Source organism: Hipposideros armiger, unplaced genomic scaffold, assembly GCF_001890085.2.
Source record: "Hipposideros armiger isolate ML-2016 unplaced genomic scaffold, ASM189008v1 scaffold_387, whole genome shotgun sequence".
Classification (NCBI taxonomy): domain Eukaryota; kingdom Metazoa; phylum Chordata; class Mammalia; order Chiroptera; family Hipposideridae; genus Hipposideros; species Hipposideros armiger.
In genome coordinates this window covers 1,407,845-1,428,098 of record NW_017731737.1, presented here as the reverse complement: position 1 = coordinate 1,428,098, position 20,254 = coordinate 1,407,845, and the positions used below count along the sequence as shown (strand labels likewise).

Here is a 20,254-nt window from a genome sequence, read left to right as displayed (position 1 = left end):
GTTATTGACATACATACGTTAAAATAAAATTTTATCATACAGAATTTGTTTTTCACAAATTGAATTTCGTATTTTGTTTTTTGCTAAATATTACTAATTTTTTTTAAAAGTGTCTGTTTGCTCTCATGTTTCTATTTTCACTTTCTTTTGCACACCCAGCATGTGGCCGTGGGTTCTACAAATCTTCCTCTCAAGACCTTCAGTGCTCTCGTTGTCCAACTCACAGCTTTTCTGACAAAGAAGGCTCCTCAAGATGTGACTGTGAGGATGGGTATTACAGGGCTCCATCTGACCCGCCGTATGTTGCGTGCACAAGTAAGTTCACAATAGCAAAGTTAAAGAAGGACTTCAATATCCCTTCCACTCATTTGTATTATTGTGATATCATTGAGCTAGGTATTGGACCTGTGAATACATTCTTAATTATTAATGTGTTGAAAAATTTTTTGCGAACTGATACGGCACAAAAATAATGTAAAATATACACATCTTACATCAACTTCTATGTAATTTTTATGTCGGCAAAATCAAGATGTATTTTAATAATATTTTTCACATCTATCTAATAGGAATCATAAATAAAATGTGAACATTTTTTGAGCCTTACATGTATATGAAATGCGATTGAGAAGTAAAGGTTTCTGAATTAAAATTCCATCATTAAATAGAGCAAATCTCGCATCTTGGTGCATCAGTTAATATTGGAGAGACCTAAACACAAAGCCAATCTCAGGCACTAGTGTAAATCATTCTTGAGCACATTAAAAATGAATAGATGTATTCTGTCTTATATGGTTAAAAGGAAAGCTATTTTTAAACCACGGCACAACTGTTTTTTTTTAGGTACATTAACTGTTCTTTTTTAATTGCTTGGAAGGAAAATAGCTAAAGACCGTGGCAAAAGTACAAAGACAGTTGTTATCCTGTTTTCCTTTTGACATATTAAATGGAAAATAAATAAAGCCTCTTGCCAAGTGAATTCAAGGAGGCTTTTATATGGCTTCTCGAGGAAAGGTAATGAAATGTTTATGTGAAAGAAAGCATTTCAACTAGTTTTCTGTATGGTAATTGAGCCACTCGCTAAGTGCTCCACACAGATCCTACCATTCATTTTGTTTGTTTGCTTTTTTTTCTATTTTTGTTTATTTGTTTGTTTATTTTTGGTTTCCACAGGGCCTCCATCTGCACCACAGAATCTCATTTTCAACATCAACCAAACCACAGTAAGTTTGGAATGGAGTCCGCCTGCGGACAATGGGGGAAGAAGTGATGTGACCTACAGAATACTGTGCAAGCGGTGCAGCTGGGAGCAGGGCGAATGTGTCCCCTGCGGGAGTAACATCGGGTACATGCCCCAGCAGACTGGATTAGAGGATAACTATGTCACCGTCATAGACTTGCTGGCCCACGCTAATTACACTTTTGAAGTTGAAGCTGTAAATGGAGTTTCTGACTTAAGCCGATCCCAGAGGCTCTTTGCAGCTGTCAGCATCACCACTGGTCAAGCAGGTATGTTTTTCTGTTTGTCTTCACTAAGTGCAGAATGTCACTACATAAATGAGGTTGTCTCACTTGAATATTTAGTTAACTTGGCTACACAGAACTCAATTATTCCAGCTTGTTGATTATTCACACCTTTAACTTTTCTTTGTTATTTCTCCTGTTGCCTGTTAAACCATTACTAGACTCATTAACATCTCCTCCAGAGATCTGGCAGGAGAAATAAAAGGGATAAATTGTAAACCAGTTAAGACAGCTCTAAGACAAGCGCCTCTGTTGAAAGAGCTAGAGGAGGGGAGTGAAAATATTGGATAAAATGAAATGTTGGATGTTTCTTACAGTTGTACCTTTTTTGTGTGATATGTGCTCATGATCAAAATCTACATGATAATTGGGAATAATGAAAGAGTTGGTGGCACTGTCTCTCATAGTGTTAACCGGTTTTTTGCCACATAGAATGTGATGTCTAAGATATGGCAAGTGCATTAAAATTTGCATGAGGGAATTTTAAGTTCATCAGTAGATTTGTGAGCATATTAATGTCCATAATAGTGGAATAAGTACTTGGTAGATCTCATGAGGATTTCAATAGAAAGGAACTGGGAAATATAATAGCCATGATGATTCTGAACTTATAGTTCAGCCTAATAGCAGCTTCCACCAGCATTTGAGACGCCCTAGTCAGTCATTCTTTGCTGTGCTAAGTATGTTTTGGAAAATACAAATTGGGCAGGAAGTTTTATGAATTGGGCACTTTCTAAACCTTCAGAAAAATCTTATTACTGAAGGAAGTTTCAGAAATAGAGGTCTTTCTCAACTCAACTTTTGGAAAAACTTGCTGCTGAAGGAAGATGCTATGAAGTAGATGTAGCCTAGTGCTATTGCCATTGTCATCAGTAAAATTAGACCTGCCCTGGTGTCCTGAGTTGTGTGCTCATAAGAAACTATAACAAGGTCTTCTTGATCTTTGGCTGACGGTCAAAAGCCAACATTGTTCCAAATTCCTGGATATAGATTAATCTATTTTGCATTTCTATGCCAATTTTAATGAAATGTTATCGACTTAAATTATATCTTCATAATGAAAAGTATGCCTATGGTCTCCTGTTTACCATTTTAAACAGATTTGTAGGTTCTTTCTCTAAGGATTTATTTTTGATGTTTATTTAAAAGGCTATTACAAATCAGATCTCCTGTGTAAAAGTAGAAGTCTGGAAGTCAAACTACATAGAGACTTCTAAATCTTCAAAAATTAGACAAAAGAAATAACTAATTTAACTGATATTTGGATTGATTTATTTTCCTGAACTTTATCCTATTTACTAATATTTTAAAATGCTGTTGCCATTTCATATTTTTACTTGTGTTGCTTTATATCAACATTTGTCTTCATAACTCTACAGTGAGTGGGTTTGAAACATCTGGGGTTCAAGATTGTGACACTCGAGCTATCTTTGGAATCATTAATAGGACTCTTAGGTCTACTGAGCTAGAATAGCTGCTTTATTCTGCTGATATTAAGTATAAAAAGGGACTTTTTATTTATTTTTGAATATGACCTAAAGATGCTAACTGATACCACAAATAGTGTTTGCTAAATAGGCCGCTTTCAGAATCTGTTTTCTTGGTCTTTAAATGCCTGTTGCTCAATTTTTTTCAAGTTACTACTACACAGGCTAAGTAGGTCATAGATTTTCCATAAATTCCCGAATGAAGTATCTCACAGTAGTTAGGTAAAATGGCTTTGTGTATTGATTCTTTCCTGGTTAAGAACATACTAGATTTTTTTGTTTTTTTCGGGGAGGTAATTTAAATGTGCAAAAATTAGATAGCTCTATAAATATACTAAAAATACATTGAATTATGTACTTAAAATGAGTGATTTTTATAGTATGTAAATTATACCCCAATAAAGCAATTAACATTTTTTTAAAAGAATGAATATAATGAAGTTAAAAAGCAAACTAGGAAAACAAAAAGCAAACTAGGTTTGCACTTTTATATTAAAATATCAATTCACAATTGCTTAGCCTCTACTACATTGCAAATGCTTAAAGCTCGTGAATCTGCACTGTTAACACTGTTAGCTTTCTCTGTTAGCTTTTTATACTTTCAAAAAGAAATGAGTTTAAATACGGCAGCAAGCTGTGGTAATTTTACAAGTTTTATTTCTTAACAGAGGAAATTTAGAATATGGTAGTGACTGTTGTTCTATTGAATCTGTATACCCGCTTCCCGCCCAGCCCCACCCCATCACTGATATTTTTGCTCTTTTTAAGGAGGGAAATGATTTGAAACTTTGCTCATGTACATGACTGTGATGAAAGCCCGCAATGATCTTTGAAATTCTTACTGTCCATTAACCAAACAGCATTTCCTCCCACCTAGTTTATGCTGTAGTCACTTCAGTAATGAATTTAAACCTGAATTTCTGTTATGCCCCTCATCAGCAACCCATTAATGCCTAGTATAAAATGACTTATTAAGAGCATCTGCATGCGTCTGGGCAAGAATGCGGAGTAGGGATGGAATCTAATCAGCCAGTGTTTGAAAGGTAATGCGTGCACTTTGTAGTTCCTTTCTATTAATGTTTCAAGTGTGGAGCTCAGGACCCCGCACACCAGAGTTTGTGGAAATGGAAATACATGGAAGACTTTTGTCCTTGCTCGGGGTAGGAGTAGGGTTATTGGCGTTCAAAAACCTGTGTCCCGGTACTGCCACTTATGAGGTACGTGCTCATGGATGAATGAATCACTAAAGTTCTTTATGAGTAAAATGGGAATAAAATAATATCTAGCTTCCTGTATTATCCTGTTAAATGAGACAATGTTAAAACTTAAGACTCTTTATTGTTATAAAATGTTATTTGAGTGACTAGCAAGAGGGATGTGGATTAGTTCTCTTTTTATGTAACTCTTCATGAATGTGTCTAGGCAAAACACACTAAGTTCTTTATCTATTGCTATGTAGGGTGAAATAACTTAGGCCCAGAATTGGCAATTATGCATTATAACATTGGAGGAGGGAGACATTAATTTTCTTTGGCTTGTATAAAATGCGAATATTAGCAAGTCACAAATTATCTTAAGACTGAGGTTCTTATTTAAAACAATAATTATCTTTAAGAGGGGATGTGTATAGAAAAGCATGATGTGTGGTTTCATATTTAGAAAATGTTTGTATTAACTTACCAGGAACATATGCCTACATAAACTGGCAGAAATATATTCTTTTTGTTGTCTTTCTGCTTTGTTAGAAATGCTATTGACCTATTAAGGGTGAAATCACACAGATCAAACTTAGGTACATTGGAGATGTTAAAAAAAATATATATATAGGTGAAGGGGAAAGTGTATGCATTTGAATTATGGCATGATGATCCTCTTCTTTACAAAGGAAGGCCCTCTTGAACAAATATGATCTTAATAATTACATGTGTTTTTAAGAGCTTTACATGTGCTCTTAAGAGCTGACTGTTTAAATGCTACATTTTAAAGATTAATTCATCCAACTATACTGAGTAGTGTGTGTCAAGCACTGTGGAGGACGCCATGATAGGAAGAAGGTAAATGATGGTCCTGTGCTTATGAGAAGCTCACACTCTTGTAGATAAATATTTATTTGCACAACTCACGATAGGGCACTTGAATATAAAGGGATGCATGTTGTACAGCAACATTATGTACAGAATACAGAAACCCTGAACAAGGAATTATTCTATTTGTGGAAAAAAGGAAAATCCTCACGGAAACGATGCCAATCAATCTAGAGCTTCAGAATCGATATGGTTTTGCCAGTCGGAGGACAAATAAGACATGTTCTAGGCCCTCGAGAGGACCTCCCCCATTAAAACTTTATAACTGCACTATAATTCTTCCATAGACTAATTGTGTTAACACAAGAATGGTCTGCCAAGTATGAAAGTTAAATAAAAACAGGTCACCCTAAAATTACTGTCCCTTTCTGTGATACCTTCATTCACTGTGGGATCATTTAAGCAATTAGACAATTTTTAACTTTGTTAGAAAAACAGTACAAAATTACAAAATGGGGTCTTTCCCCCATAGAGACTTAAGGGACTTAACAGTTATTTTTCAGGTCATTGATTATGTTATGCTGATCTACGTCTTCACTATCTGAGTTATTTCTGTGCACTAGCTTGCTGTACAACAAATGGTGTCCCATTTATTCCAATGAGGAAACTAGTCAGACACAAGGAACCTTAAATGATTTTACAAGAGTGAAAACAATGAGACGTGAATAGAAAGGCATAGGCTGTAAATATTTTTTAGGGGACCAGTTGGACTCATGTCTGGTGAAGGAGACCGCTTTATAGGCGGTGTAGAGGCCTGACCACCGCACTGTATTTCTGAAGCTGATGTTGAATAATATTGTATGTCAACTATTTTATATATACATATAGTCACGGGACATGGAGTAGAGAGTGGGAATGGAGTGAATGGAATTGTAATAGATAAGTATGACATCGGGGGTGGGAGGGCAGTGGATGGGGGAGGGAGGTTGTTTCTGTGCGAAGGGTGAAAAGGATAACTATTGCATTGTTCTTTACACTTGAAACTAATAATAAAATAATAGAAAAGAAAGGCATAGGGATATTTGATAACTTAATTACTTAATTTTAGACAAGTTACTTCAGACCTTTGAACTTGAATTTTTTCCCAAAATGGTATCATGCTATTTGACACCTCGTAAGTTATAAAAGCTGAGTTTTTAGCTTCGTGCCAGTTATATTTATTAGAATTTTTAAAAGGGCATATTAGAGTACAACAATTATAATAATAAAAATAATAATAAGGGTTACTGGTTATTGCACACTATGTTTCTGGTGCTTTTTAAATGTAAAATGTACTTGAGAAAAGTGTCCAAGTTGAGCCACTTAACTTCTTTGGATGCACATAGTCCTCCTGCGTAATGGAGAGATTTGGGACAGAAGACCTCTAAGATCCCATTTTTTGTGCATAATTAGATGGGCAAAGTCATAAGACAGTGCAAGCTATACATTGTTCAGTGCACTGCTAATTGCAAATTATTGATAGCTGAATAATATGTGTACAAATACTATAATTTTAATGGGATTGATAACTGTTATAATGCTCTAGAAAGGAAATAAGGATGAAAACTGTAACCTCTTGAAAAAGGATATGATTTCCCAGGTTGGGCTCCCCAGGAAGCAGACACTTAGGTGGAGACTAGTGTGCAGGAGTTGTGTTAAGGGATACACTTGGTGTCAGCACCATGGGAGGAGAGGGAAAGGGAGTATTGCTGAGCAGAAGGGGAGAGGGTCTTTCCTGTGGGCTCATTGGAATCTCAGCTAGCTCCACGGGGAGCTCTCCACCTGTACAGGAACTTGAGGTTGTCCAGAGTTGAAGGCAGCGGTAGGCTTTTAGGCCTCTGTGTTGTCCAGACATTGGCTGCAGGCTGCCCTAGCAAGGAGCAAGGTGTCGTTTTTCAGACAAGGAAATTCTAAAGGGGGGATGAGAGCTGCGAACTGAGCCCTGCTTTCTGGCAGCTATCTGAGCAGCTGGGCAAATAAGTTCTTCAGTCCTTCACCAAAGGGATGTGGACAGTCCATCATAGCATCCATTACAGGTATTTAAATCATGCAAAAGAATAAAAGGGGCAAGTTCAGAGTGTGTTTAGGGAACACTGGTATAAACTGGATGAATAAAGGTGTGTGGGAAGGACGAATGGGAAAGCGTTATTTTCAGGAAAATAGACCTTTCTGATAGACAAGTGGGATAACCTGGATGTTTAACAGGCAAGGTCACTGGTTTAAGTTTTAAACTTCGTATATCCTCCACACAAGGTTGATGTATTACATATAGTAGTTGGTATATATATAATATATAAATATACACACACGTACTATATATACTATATATGTATATATGTATATGTATGCATATATGTATGTATAAACATATATGCACATATATATTCCTGCTTAGCCTTGATACCTGCTAAAAAACATATTTAGAAGACATTTTCCGAAAATATAGAAAGTATCAGCAAATCTGCCCTTATGGTATGGAGAGACATCTGAATTTTTCTGCAGATAACTTATAGAGTCTCTCTCAAAAATACCTGTTTTGTTTCCCTCATCATAAATTTTGTTGTATATGGATGAATGGTTCAGATTGCACTTATACATACATCATATCATTAAAATTTGAAGTAAATTTATAAAGTTGGTAAAACAAGTATTAATACCACTTACAGGTAAAATGTTGAAGTTTAGAGTGTATGACTTAACAAAGGTCACATGGTAAAGTATATAGTGATGACCTAGATTATTGTGATGAAGTGCACTGCTTTCCTCAGAATTAACAGTATGTAACCTCATCATGGGCTGTTATCTATAGTCCTTTATACTGGAATTTGCAGATTGATTCAGTAGTCTGGTGATAAGTTACTGTTCAATAAAAAAGGGACCTGCTAAGAAGTGTTACTTCCTGAGGATATTAATAACAAATGTAATCTCGAGGAGAGAGCATTAGTAACTATAGTATTTTCCTTCTGGCTACTATTCTATTACCCTTCTTTAAGAAACTTTAAAAAGGCCCTTGCATATCTTAATTTGACTTATTTCCCTATGTTTTCAAGGGCCCAGATCTTATTTCTCTGTCAAAAGTGAGATTTACTTAGTGTTCCCTTTATTTAGATTTCTGTAATGTTTCTATAATGTGTCAAATAAAATATAAGCATAGAGTTATATGATATAACATACATAATCAAAATCAGTTTAAAAAGACAATAGCAAAAGCCATTTCCTGTATTTGTAAGGAATATCTTTACTTATATTTATTCATGTGATTCATCTGTGACTGTTATTTTCATGAATTAACTCAGATGATTTTTTTCAATGATTTAAAATAATAGTCCAAGTTATAAGTAAAATAAATTCCATTTAAGTTTATATATTTTGATATTTCTTAGGAATATATAAGCTTGATTTATATTTTAAGAGAACATGATGTTAAGAAAAGGTATTTTCTTGTTTGAGCATTTACTGATTATATTAAGTAATATCAATGCAGCAGTTTCCGGAAGGTGAAACAAGACATGAATGCAAGAAACACCAACACGACCATCAGCAAAAAACATTTTATAGAAATAGTTTTAATGTTGTTAAAACATATGCACATACACACGCTTATGCTATCTGCAGCAGAAAGATCAACTGAATGAGATTCCTTTAACAGTAAACCCTTCAAACTATGCATTTCTATTGTGTTTCTAGTTCTTTTATAAGCCTTTTGTGTCTGAAAGGCAGAGCAAATTCAGTCATGCTAATTCATGCCATAGGGCATGACTTATGTAAAGACATGCCCCTAAGCCACCTGTGTTCTCACCTCCACACCTTCATCTTCATCACACCTCCATGTTCTCCAATCCCAGTATCTTTGTAAGTTGTCAAATCCACCTTTTTCTGCTTTTATAAATATTTTTAATGAAGTACTTATGCTTATGTTCGGGTTAGAGTGACAAGTTGATCATATAGCTTGATGGAAGGACTCTTTGTAAACATTGGAAAGAAACCCAGTATAAGGTGTTTTAAGTAGCCTCACATAGTTTCAGTTTAATACATCTCAATCTTAATTTTTTTAATAACAGAATTTCTACTTTGTGGATAATGATATTTAAGTATCTGGGAAGAAAGAGTTAATTTGTGCAATAACTAAGTTCTAACACTGCTATAAACTGAATTGGGTACCCCCACCCCAAATTCATATGTTAAAGCCCTGATCTCCAATGTGACTATATTTGAAAGAGAGATTCTAAGGAAGTCATTAAGGTTAAATGAAGCCATAGGTTTGGGGCCCTGCTCCTATGGGATTAGTCCATATAAGAGACTGGAGAGCTTGTTCAGTCTGTGTGCACTGCCAAGGAAAGGCCATGTGTGTACACAGTGAGAAGGCTGCAATCTACAAGCCAGAATTACAGCCCTCATCAGAACCTGGACCCTGGAGATCTGGGACTTGCAGCCTCCAGAACTGTGAGAAAATGAAATTTGTTTTTCAAGACACTCAGTCTGTGGTATTTTGTTATAGCAGCCTGGGCAGACTAATACAAATAGTCATCCCTGAGATAAGTTAGTTATATCCTATTATTTTGAAGGAAGTTATTAAATTTCCATATCCATGAGGACAGCCAAGGTGTGCACACTTTTGTGAATAGGGCAAGGATTTGGAACTGGAGAAATTTTATGCATTTCTGTGATCCCCCCCCCAAAAAAAAGTGCTAAGCAGCAGAAAGACCAACAGTAATATTTTGCTTTTGATAACCAAGGCAATTCTTTTAACAGAGCCAATTCATTATCTAATAAATTATATAAGGTACTACGTTGATGGTAGCAGAACATTTGATACAAAATAAGTTGAGTCTTGTCCCTGAGTTTTCAAGCATGAGCAAGTTTGTCATATTCTTGTAACATTAAACTAGCAATTTCTACTTGATTAAGAAGTGAATGCTGCTTCAGGATTTTCTAGTGAAAAGTTTTTATCACTCTACATTTTGGAGATTTTAATTTATATCTTGTTAAATTTAAGCTTCCTCTAAATAGGCTCTTCAAAAAATATATCACTGCCCATTAGGATCATTATCCTGGAATAGTCCATAATGATGGAATTACATAAGGTAATTCTTACTATATGTGTTGCGCTGAATAGGAGATCCTTCATTTCGCCTGCTGTCAGTTTATCAAGTGAAGATTTTAGCAACTTGAAAATGCATCCACTGCAACATTATTTATAAAGAAACAGCAACTTTACTTTTAAAGTCAAGAGGTTTTGTCCAGTTGAGATCCAGAAAATCTGTTTTAACTGAAATGTGACTAACCAGACCACCTACTCTTTACTTTTAGGGGGAAAAAATACAAAAAGCAAGTTAATAGCATGGACTTGTGTAATATATACCAGTTTTTTTCAGGGTACAACCCTGGATCAATATATATTGAATTCAGTCTCTTTTTCTTGAGGTTTTAAACAATTAAGTAATAAAACCAGCAATATATATATATATATATATATATAATATTATAGCATTACTATACTAAAAATACAAACTAACAAATTTGTAAAATATTTTCAATGTGAATTGAATCAAGAAGTGATTTTTTTCCATTGACCAAAACTGGTTACTGACTTGCTTGGTATTGTTTCATAGTACAAAAAGGTTTGGATCTTTGTTTTCTTAGTTCATATAAGAGCAAACTGTTGTCACCATTTCCCCCCAAAATGCTACTCAAGGAATAGCAGTGTGCAGACAGTTTCAGAAAATATTTATTTAATAGCCAGAAATCAGTAAGCTCCATTTCAGACAATGAAAAGCCAGTGGATGATAATTTCATACGTTATTTCTGTATAGACGAATTGGTGGTGACGAGGATGATGATGATACTGATGCTGTTGCTGCTGATGATAAAAACGTGGGCCCATAAATTTGAAGTACACACTTAGGTTGCCCTGGTCCCATGCCCTACACACTGCTACACCCAACCATAGACACCATTTCAAACTCTGAATAAGCTGAGGGACGTAGCTTTGAGAAATGTAGGGGATAGTCTTTAAATTGGCAAGCACTTCGTTGTTCTGTTTTCAGTACCAGCGGTAAGAGAGAGTAAATGTTGATTATTTTATTCCTTGCTTCATTGGAGATGAACTGAAGCAAATTTGATTCAGACAAGCAATCCGGTGGAATAATGCAGAACCACCCACAAAAACATCTGTACTAATCATCCAATGCAGTAAATTAGAGCTACAAGGAAAACGCATTGATCCAAGAGGATCATTAACAGTTTTAACCAACTGATCTAAGTAAGAGGGTAAAGGAGAGAACACTATCAAGATCTTGCCTTTCAGATCTGCAGATTACTACTGAGAGGACCCAATTGCTGTTTGTTTCCATTTCAACCGTTTTGTGACTTAGGCGCCCTTTGTGTTACTGTAAGTCCAAAAAAAGGATCAATAAAGAGGTAAAAACGTAGGAAAAATTATCCAGATTTCATGCACTCCCTTTATAAAGAGGTCAGTCAAAAAAGAGGGATAATTGCTGCAACCCAACAAAATGAATCAGGGACAAGACAGAGTAAATTATGTATGTTCTGTGACAAAATGTGTGGCGGAGACGTACAATACAGACCTGTAGCCACTTGTCTTAGGCCTTAAGAGACAAGGGCTAGAAAAGAAAATTTGTGGAAAACAGTAGGCATAGCTTTAATGCACACAGTTCTTAATTATCCACAGCATGTTGACCTCAGATAATGTAACAATTTTTAATAATATTTAGTCATGAACTTCACCATATAGGAAGATGCAGAACATTGTCTGGGCACATCATGCATAATGGCAATCATATATGATAATAAATACAAAGATACTGGTTAAGCCATATTACTATTGTGTAGTTTATTAAAATGTTGCTAATACTCTTAAACACCCTTAGCTCTTGTTACATTAGTCTATATCACAAGAGCTGATGTATTTATGTGTATAGACATGTGTATAGACAGTTATATGTACGTTTTAACTTCATATACTTTATGAGCACATATACATCCCTAAGAGAATGGATGTTAGGATGGGAGTGGAGCCTGAGGGTTATACATTTGGGAATCAAGGCCTCAACCCTATGAATCAGTCTTCTAGATCAGGGGTTGGCAAACTGCTGCTCGCGAGCCACATGTGGCTCTTTGGGTATGTACATGTGGCTCTGAAGTAAAATTGAAAATGAAAAATAAAACTCATAGTTTCATTTGTAAAATCTTTAAAGGATTTTTTAATTTTCCTTATTTGTAAAAAGATATTTATGGCTCTCGAATAATTTTTAAATTGTTGTGAGGGACAGGATCGGCTCTTCTGTCTCAAAAGCTTGCCAATCCCTGTTCTATAGTAGATGGTGAGTTACTGAATGTCCTTACTTGGGAAGAGAGATGGAGCTATATACTTAAACAGTTTGAGAGAGAAATTCCAAAAACACCAAGAGTTAGGAGCTGGCAGATTGTCAAAAGCACGTGATGGAGGCCAAAAAGGAGTGCCCAGGCCAGTAGAGTAGCTGACTGCGGCAGTCACTGAAGGCAGGGACATTACCTGAGTCAGTTGATCGTAGATGCAGATGTTAAAGGAGGTCCGTAGAAGTGAAGACAGAAGAAAGGCCATTGGATTTGACAATTTCAAGCTGTGAAAAACAATTTTGATCGACAACTTGGGGTAGAAAATGGTATAATCGTGTTTGTCATGGTTGGAGACAAAACCGAACACTAGGGCATGTGCGGTGTAAGTGCTCCAAGTTAGCTGAATTGAATTGTAATTGATGACTTTTTATGCTGATTTCATACAACATTTATCAGACTGGTAAAGGCTCTAAGACAGAAAATGAGTCTGGATTGTATTTGAAAAAAAATGACTGTCTTTGTTCTCTTCTAATACATTATCATAACCTTGTTTTCTCCTTGTTTTGACAGATCACCCTGTTTTCCCACATCCCTGACATCACCAAGAACCCAAATTTAGCCTCACATAAATTTCATTGTTGAGAACCTGATAATCTCAGAAATAGAGGTCATAAAAGGAAAGCTAGCTGTTAATTCTATACAGATAAATTACGCATTTGTAACAATGCCTCCTCTCATATTTATTATCATTCTTAATATAAAATATTGTTATAAAATCAAATGGCCTGTTACACACATCATAAAGTCTAGGTCCGTTACTATATATAGTGTGTATAGTTATAGACGTACGTTTTTTTGTTCCACTTCTGGTTTTCATATATCTTATCTTCCTAGTTTCTTTTCTTTCTCCCAGACATTTTAAATTATGCCCCATATCATGTGCTCACCTATAAAAAAGTAGGAGGTCCACCTAAAAGTTTGGAAACTTTATTCTTCCTTCTATATAGCATGTCAATACTACTAAGCCTTTACCTTTTATAAATATAAAATTTTATAAACATAAAAGGCATGTTCCTTTTACCTTTAAAACTAACATAAACAGAGAACAGAAAGCCATGAAGGCATTTCAACAAACCTGGGATATTATGGTTTGTAAGTCACTTCTGGTGCACCTGCTGCGTTAACTACCGGTGTTATGTTTGAGAAGATACTAACTGGCCGCCTTTAGACTGCCGTCTCACTTTGATGTTTCATTATTTTCTTCAATCCAGGGATGAAACGGACGAATGGATCTTAATTATACTCTCCTGGTGACTCTTTTTTCAGACCATTTTTCTGGATAAGCATCGGCTAATCTGACAAATCATGAGCAGTTTACTTTATAGTTTGGCTGGGATTAAGTTACTAACTGGAAACTGCAGGGAACACAAAGAACAGTGTCTCCTGATAAACTGCGCCGGGCATTTCCCATGCCTGTTTTCAATTTTAATCAGTAACCTTTAGCAATGGAGAACTATAAACAGATGATTCTCTGACAGATGTATTTTTATACATTTACCTATAGCATTTAAAATATAAACAGGCCTTGTGTATCAAATTTACATATCTACAATCTAATTGTGTGCTTGCCTATGAATTTTTTTCTGGGTTTTCACCATGTGGGAAAGAGCTGTGTAAAATTTGTTTTTATCTACTACAATTTTAGAAATATTGCTTTATTAGAATTGTGAAGAATATGTGTTATGAGCCTATAAGTAGTAGCGCAACTTAGGTTTTAGTATTTTGATTGTCTTTAAATTGGAAGGATTTTTATCTGATGTTGGGATGGATGATTTATTGAGGGGACTCTGACTTCAAACTTTTCTAAGTTTAAATAAAACATAAAGAGTAAGTTTTTGGAAAAGTTACATAACTATTTTAGGGTTTGTAGTAATACATTAATATTTACATAGAGTAAATTTTTTCAGTGTTTATGCTAAGGTTATTGTTATTTTTCTAACAGCAGCTGTCCTTGTTTGTGAATTCCATATACCATCACGAGATGACATTGTTTTCATATTCAGCAGTAAGTTTGTTCCTGTAGACAAGACAACTGTTATGTTTTCTTTATACAGGTCACTAATTAGAGCAAGCAAATGAGTAACATATAAAGCCATATTTTCCAGTAAAGTTGAAATGGACGTTTTGTTTTGTCTATCTGCTCTTGGTGTATAATAAATACACCTAAGAGAACTCAACATGGAAATTAGATTCAGTATCCCTCTGAGTAACTGAAATTACCCAGCAATTGTTATAAAACACTGTTTTTTATTGTTCTTACACTGTAAATAAACATATTGACAGTAAAGAATTAACAGCACATCCAGGAAGACTTTATTTAATAATGATGAGGTAAAATACTTTTATGCTATTCAATTTATCTAATTTATGACTCCATTTGATTACCCCAGCATGTCTTTCATCTGCAAGAATTGCACCCTGGGGACTAGTCAACTTATTAATTCATCACTTGTTCTTTTATGGCTGCAATCCCCATTATAGTATGAACATAGAGTGATATTCTCTTCTGCAAGCTGCCAGCCAAATGGTTACAGTCTAGTTGACCTTTTGTTGGTAACTGTGATCCTAATGGGTTTTCTATTGGCTTCTGTTTCTAATAGTCTATATTACAATCTAGCTTTTTGTCTTGTGGTATCATGATGAATATAGGACAGCAAGAGTGAATTCCACACCTGTGATTCCAAAGTTTTATAAAAAGGAAAGACCTGCTTCAAGTTAACCTGTAGACTTTCTTAAAATGCCTTTTGATTTATCTGTCACCTGATCCATCAGCAATGAATAATTTTCATGGAAGGTGCACTTTAATTACATTCCCATTTGACTTGCATTATCAAGCCCTATCTAGGTAATTAATCTCACCAAGTATCCAATTTCGGCCTTTATTGCTGGCAGGCAGGCCTCCTGAATTATGTGTGCTTCAATGGGCCTTGGGTCTTTAACCAGGCAGACACTGAAAGAGATCTGGGGCCTTCCAAATGCTGGAACCATGTCTTAGAAGTTTCTTTCTTAGATGTGATTAAATTATATTTGACATCACAAGTGCACTTTTATAGTCAATGAAGCCTATAGATTATTGTAATCATGAAAACTTTCACTTCTAGGTGTAGCCAATCTGCATGTCATTTTGTATGTTGGGGATATGTATTAAATTGTTAACTGTAGTGAGCATGTGCATCAGTCTGTTGATATAAATTTGCCACAGTTACCACCTAAACTTAAGCATGGCCCTTTAGTTTAAGATTTAAGGTTTGTATGAATTTAGGTGAATATTTGGGTTAAAAGATGGTTGGCTCAAAATTAGAATGACTTGCAATTAACGTGCTTTATATTCAGTCATATACTCTATTTTCTGCAGTTTTCTTTATTATGAATTAACAGATATCTCACATTTATGTTTTCCTATCTTTTGATTTTGATGATTTTCATTTCTCAATTACTTATACTGATGAACGCCAAAGTTCAAAATTATTAACTTAATTCACACACATACATGTACAATAATTCTGAAATATATAATTTGCATTTCTGTTATAGTCTTGTTTTATAATCTAATGAAAACATGAATTAATTGTGTTATAATTTTCTAATTTGGAAATAGTATATTTAGTGTTTTACTTTTCTACTCTGTGGCCATTTGGAGAAACACTGGGAGCGCCGTAAAAATCAAATTACAATATAGTGTAAATAGATTGACTGTCTGTTTGAAAGTGATCTAAATATCTGATGCTATTTTAAGTGATAGATTGCTTGGTTAGCAGAAGACAGTCCTATCTGTAGTAGACTAAATAGGTTATAATGTGTACACACTAAGATATTTTGGGAAATTTGGACTGATGATGCTGAGAAAAAGATGAGTAATTTTCTAGCTTTACTGTCACCCATATACAGTTAACTCCATACATCTCTGCCTCTAGCCCTTACCTGTCTCACAAAGCCTTGCCCAGCATCTCCGTAAGGTTACAGGTTATGACTGAATTTGTAACTTTCCCATCAGCAAAGGAAAATTCTACACAGTTAAAATCTAACTTTATTTTTTTTAAATCTCTTGATGTATAACTTCAATTGGGCCTGTTGTTTTTTTATGAAAACAATTGAACACATTTTAATGTTTTATATATATATATATATATATATATATATATATATATATATATATATAATATGGATTCCTAAAATATTTAACATCACTTTGTAAAAATCACGTAGTACTTCTTCATCCAAGTATTCCTCTTGTCATTTAGAAATGAATATTCTAGTTTTTTTGTTTTTTGGGTTTTTTTCCACAGTGGTTTAATTGCAAGAATATACAGACAGTTTGCCATCCATAATATTTCTAGGATGAAGATGCAATAATTTGATTTAATATTATTTCGATTAGACGTGTTTATAATAATCGCTCATAAGCTAAACGATAGTTAAATTCAATTTAAATTGGTGAGGAAGATTCATTACTGCATGGTTAACTATTGTGAATTCCTCAGTAAAGGGTGTGCATGCATACCTGTGTATTCACATACACACATGTACACCCAGACATGTACATATCATGTATGAATATGTATGAATTCATATTGTAAAATTTAAAGGAATTAGTTCCTTTAAGGATATTCTATTAACATATTTCACTTCTAATAATTGGGTATATAATATTACTTAAATAATTACATAGATTTCCTCTTAAATATTAATATCTAGACAAATAATTTATGGCCTTTAACATCTGTCCCTACCATTTAGTTTCTTTTTGGCACTTCTGAATAATGACAATTTATATTTTTCAGTAAATGATTTTTTCCCCTATAACACCATTTTGAACTGTGAATGTAATAAATATAATTAATTTAATGTTCACAATTAAAGAATTGAGGCTTAAATAAGAGAGACCATTTATATAACATCTTGTAGTGAATCGAGAGGATTAGTTTAGAATTTTAGAAATGGTTTGTTAACGAAAAACATTTCATCTGAGTTAGTTTGCTTTTCTTACATATATTCTTAGATGTGAATCTCTTTCAGTGTATTGACTTGCCAAAAATCTGTATTGTATAGGCTGTTTACACAGTCAATAAATATATTGAGCTGAGCAGATTATTTACCTATATCAAAATAAAATCAGTTTCTATATAACAATGCACATACAGATAGACTTACTTAAAAGACATATCAGACAAGTTGGGCTTAGAACCCTGGATTTAGGGTTGCAATGTTTGAGTGCAGGTTAACAAGTTTCTTTATGACCTTGGGCAAGTAATGTAATCTTTATATTTTACTAGTTAATCTCAGTATTACATGAAACAGTACCTGAAATAATGTTTTATAAAATAGAACCAGTTTGCAGTTGTCACTTGGTGGTGTTGATATACTAGAATGGAATTTTGAACACCTGCGCTATAAATTTAACTGTGGCGAAGCACAATCCTGGAAAAATTAGCAAACTGATGCTGATTTTCCTACAAATAATGTTAACTTCATTCTCACAAAATGTAGCCCTCTTGATAACCAGAAATACAAAAATAAAGATATTTCTATAAACCTATTGCTAGGCAAAACCATCACAATCCGGATATATCCGTGAATTAATAAGAGGTGTATTAGATATAATTTATTTCTTAAAATGAGATTTGAATTCTTAAGACTGCCTCACAATAAACAAAGCTTATTTTTATTTCCAGTTTTTATATTGTTTTACATTTAGAAATAATGCTAGGTATCAATGTTATTGTTTTATGCTTATTTTATTTTTTTTCCAAAACATGAAGCAGTGTGCAAATACATTGGCACCTTATCATAGTTTATGCTATGGATATGGATTATATAAAATGTAATGCTTATTTAATTTATCATAAAATTTAATTCTCTAGATATATGGATAAATATTATAACTACATAATTTTCTTTACTGCTCTCTCAGAATACAGGGCCTTTTCTGCTGTTGGACTCAATTTATGTTTTGTTTTTGCATAAAATAATAAAAAGTTGGAAGAGGATGATTTAATAGAAACAAATTGAAGAAATTCTGAATATCAACAATCGTTAGTTGTTTGTTTTTAAGAGATAATCTAGTATGAATCTCCATTAAATAAAAGAGAATAAAAAATGACCTATTTTAATAGTTTTTTGTTACTATTTAATATCCAGATACAGTTGATATCTTTGAGGAAGTTTTAAATGTTTAAGAACATTTGTATTTGAAATTTAAGCCCAAATTATGGCAAACTAGGAGTAGGAGAGATGTGATTGAGAAAGTTTAATTTTGAGGGTACAATTGTGGTACAGAATCATGTGGTATAGAATCCCTTGTGTAGCTTTGTACGAGCCTATTAAAGTACCTGAAAATTGTTTTCATTTAATGTATCTGTTTGGTTTCGACTTTTGTATTAGTTCTTCCTTTGTTGGCTATAAAATAAGTCCTTGAATATGCATTATGGCACACACACCTGCTCAGATTACTTTAAACTTTTGAAAAACAAAAGCAATAATTAGGAAGCCAAAATATGTAAAATGTAAGAAAAAAAGGAGGGAGAAGAATGTGATTTTGCACATGCACTCTAATTTTGGATGGAATAATAATATATGACAGCAGTTTCGGACCGATCTATAACCCTGTGCCTTTTACATTTCTACCCCTCGGGGCTGTTGCTGCAGGGGATGTTTTTGGCATCCTGACAATGTTCTTGGGCCCCCTCCTCTTCATGTTGGTGCTGTTTAACATGTTAACTTTTCTTGTCTGTCTGTCCTCCGTCCCACCTACCCCTTTTTCTTTCTCCTCCCTGTCCTCGCTGCCTTCCCATTTGTGTTGGAGGTTAGCAGCTAGGTACAGGAAAAGTGTGCTACAATATGAAACTACTATTCCAACATCACAAGAGTCATATAAATGGTGAACAAAGAGCAGGTGTTCCCTGAGAATTCATTTATGTGCCTCCAGGATGCTGCTGCTTTTTCCATCCTGTGATACTTCTCTTTCTGAGGTACATCTAACTTGAGAGCTTCGGGTTGCAGATCAGTGGTGAGAATAACAACAGACTTGTCTGTGATACTGTTCTGTTTGATATGGAAAAATGTCAGACTATTTTCGTTTCCTGCTAGCTTTCTAATCACAGAACTCGCTCAATTATCTACCGAATACATTTACTATACAAATCAGAATGAATGTTTTTAAAAAGTAGTTAAGGCCCTTTGGAAACAGACTCTTTAAACTTCTCTTAAACAAGCAGCACTATGCCCAAACGAATTTTCCATTTGGTAAAAGTAGCTTTTTCTAAGAGTAGAATTGGTCAAAGAACTACTCACAGAAAAGTAGGTCTCATTTCTCATCTGTAGTCCAAAGAATAAAAGCGGAGTCTTTTGTTACAGTGTGTAAACACATTCACTTACTACAAGATCTTGTGATTCTGACCTTTTGGAAATGGTGTGCGGTCACTGGAAACTTGCTTTTGATCACTGGTAATCTTTGACATGATTGAACAACCTTATCCTTGAGGATCTTTCTCTAGTGTTCTGGGTCAGTCTCCCATGGATGAAGAGTGAGGTTTGGAATATTGGATTTGAAAATAAAGCAGCAAATTGCTATTCTGTCATTTAAGATATTTTCTGTGAAGATTCTCACTGTAGTGAATGTGCTTTCAGCCCAAAACAGTAAAACAACACCATCAGTCACTTTTAATGACTTGTTTATACTTCACAGATGACGTTTTCCTAACCACTCCCAACCCAAAAATGGTAAACGAGGGACAAGTTGGCTGACATAAGCTTCTTTGTTTTTTTCATTTTTCCTAGTGTTTT

General features: G+C 34.5%; 1 protein-coding gene across 7 annotated transcripts in view; it reads left to right on the top strand.

Annotated features, from left to right (window-relative positions):
- Nucleotides 1-20,254, top strand: part of EPHA7 (EPH receptor A7) — a 168,998-nt gene that overhangs the window by 60,068 nt on the left and 88,676 nt on the right. For 6 of the 7 annotated variants that reach the window (XM_019663237.1, XM_019663234.1, XM_019663233.1 and 3 more), the window contains exons 4-5: nt 160-315; nt 1,174-1,509. In XM_019663237.1, coding sequence (XP_019518782.1) covers nt 160-315; nt 1,174-1,509 — 492 coding nt within the window. Of the gene's footprint in view, nt 1-159; nt 316-1,173; nt 1,510-13,683; nt 13,812-20,254 lie in introns of those variants that run through there. The other variant, XM_019663239.1, reaches the window with a different exon arrangement.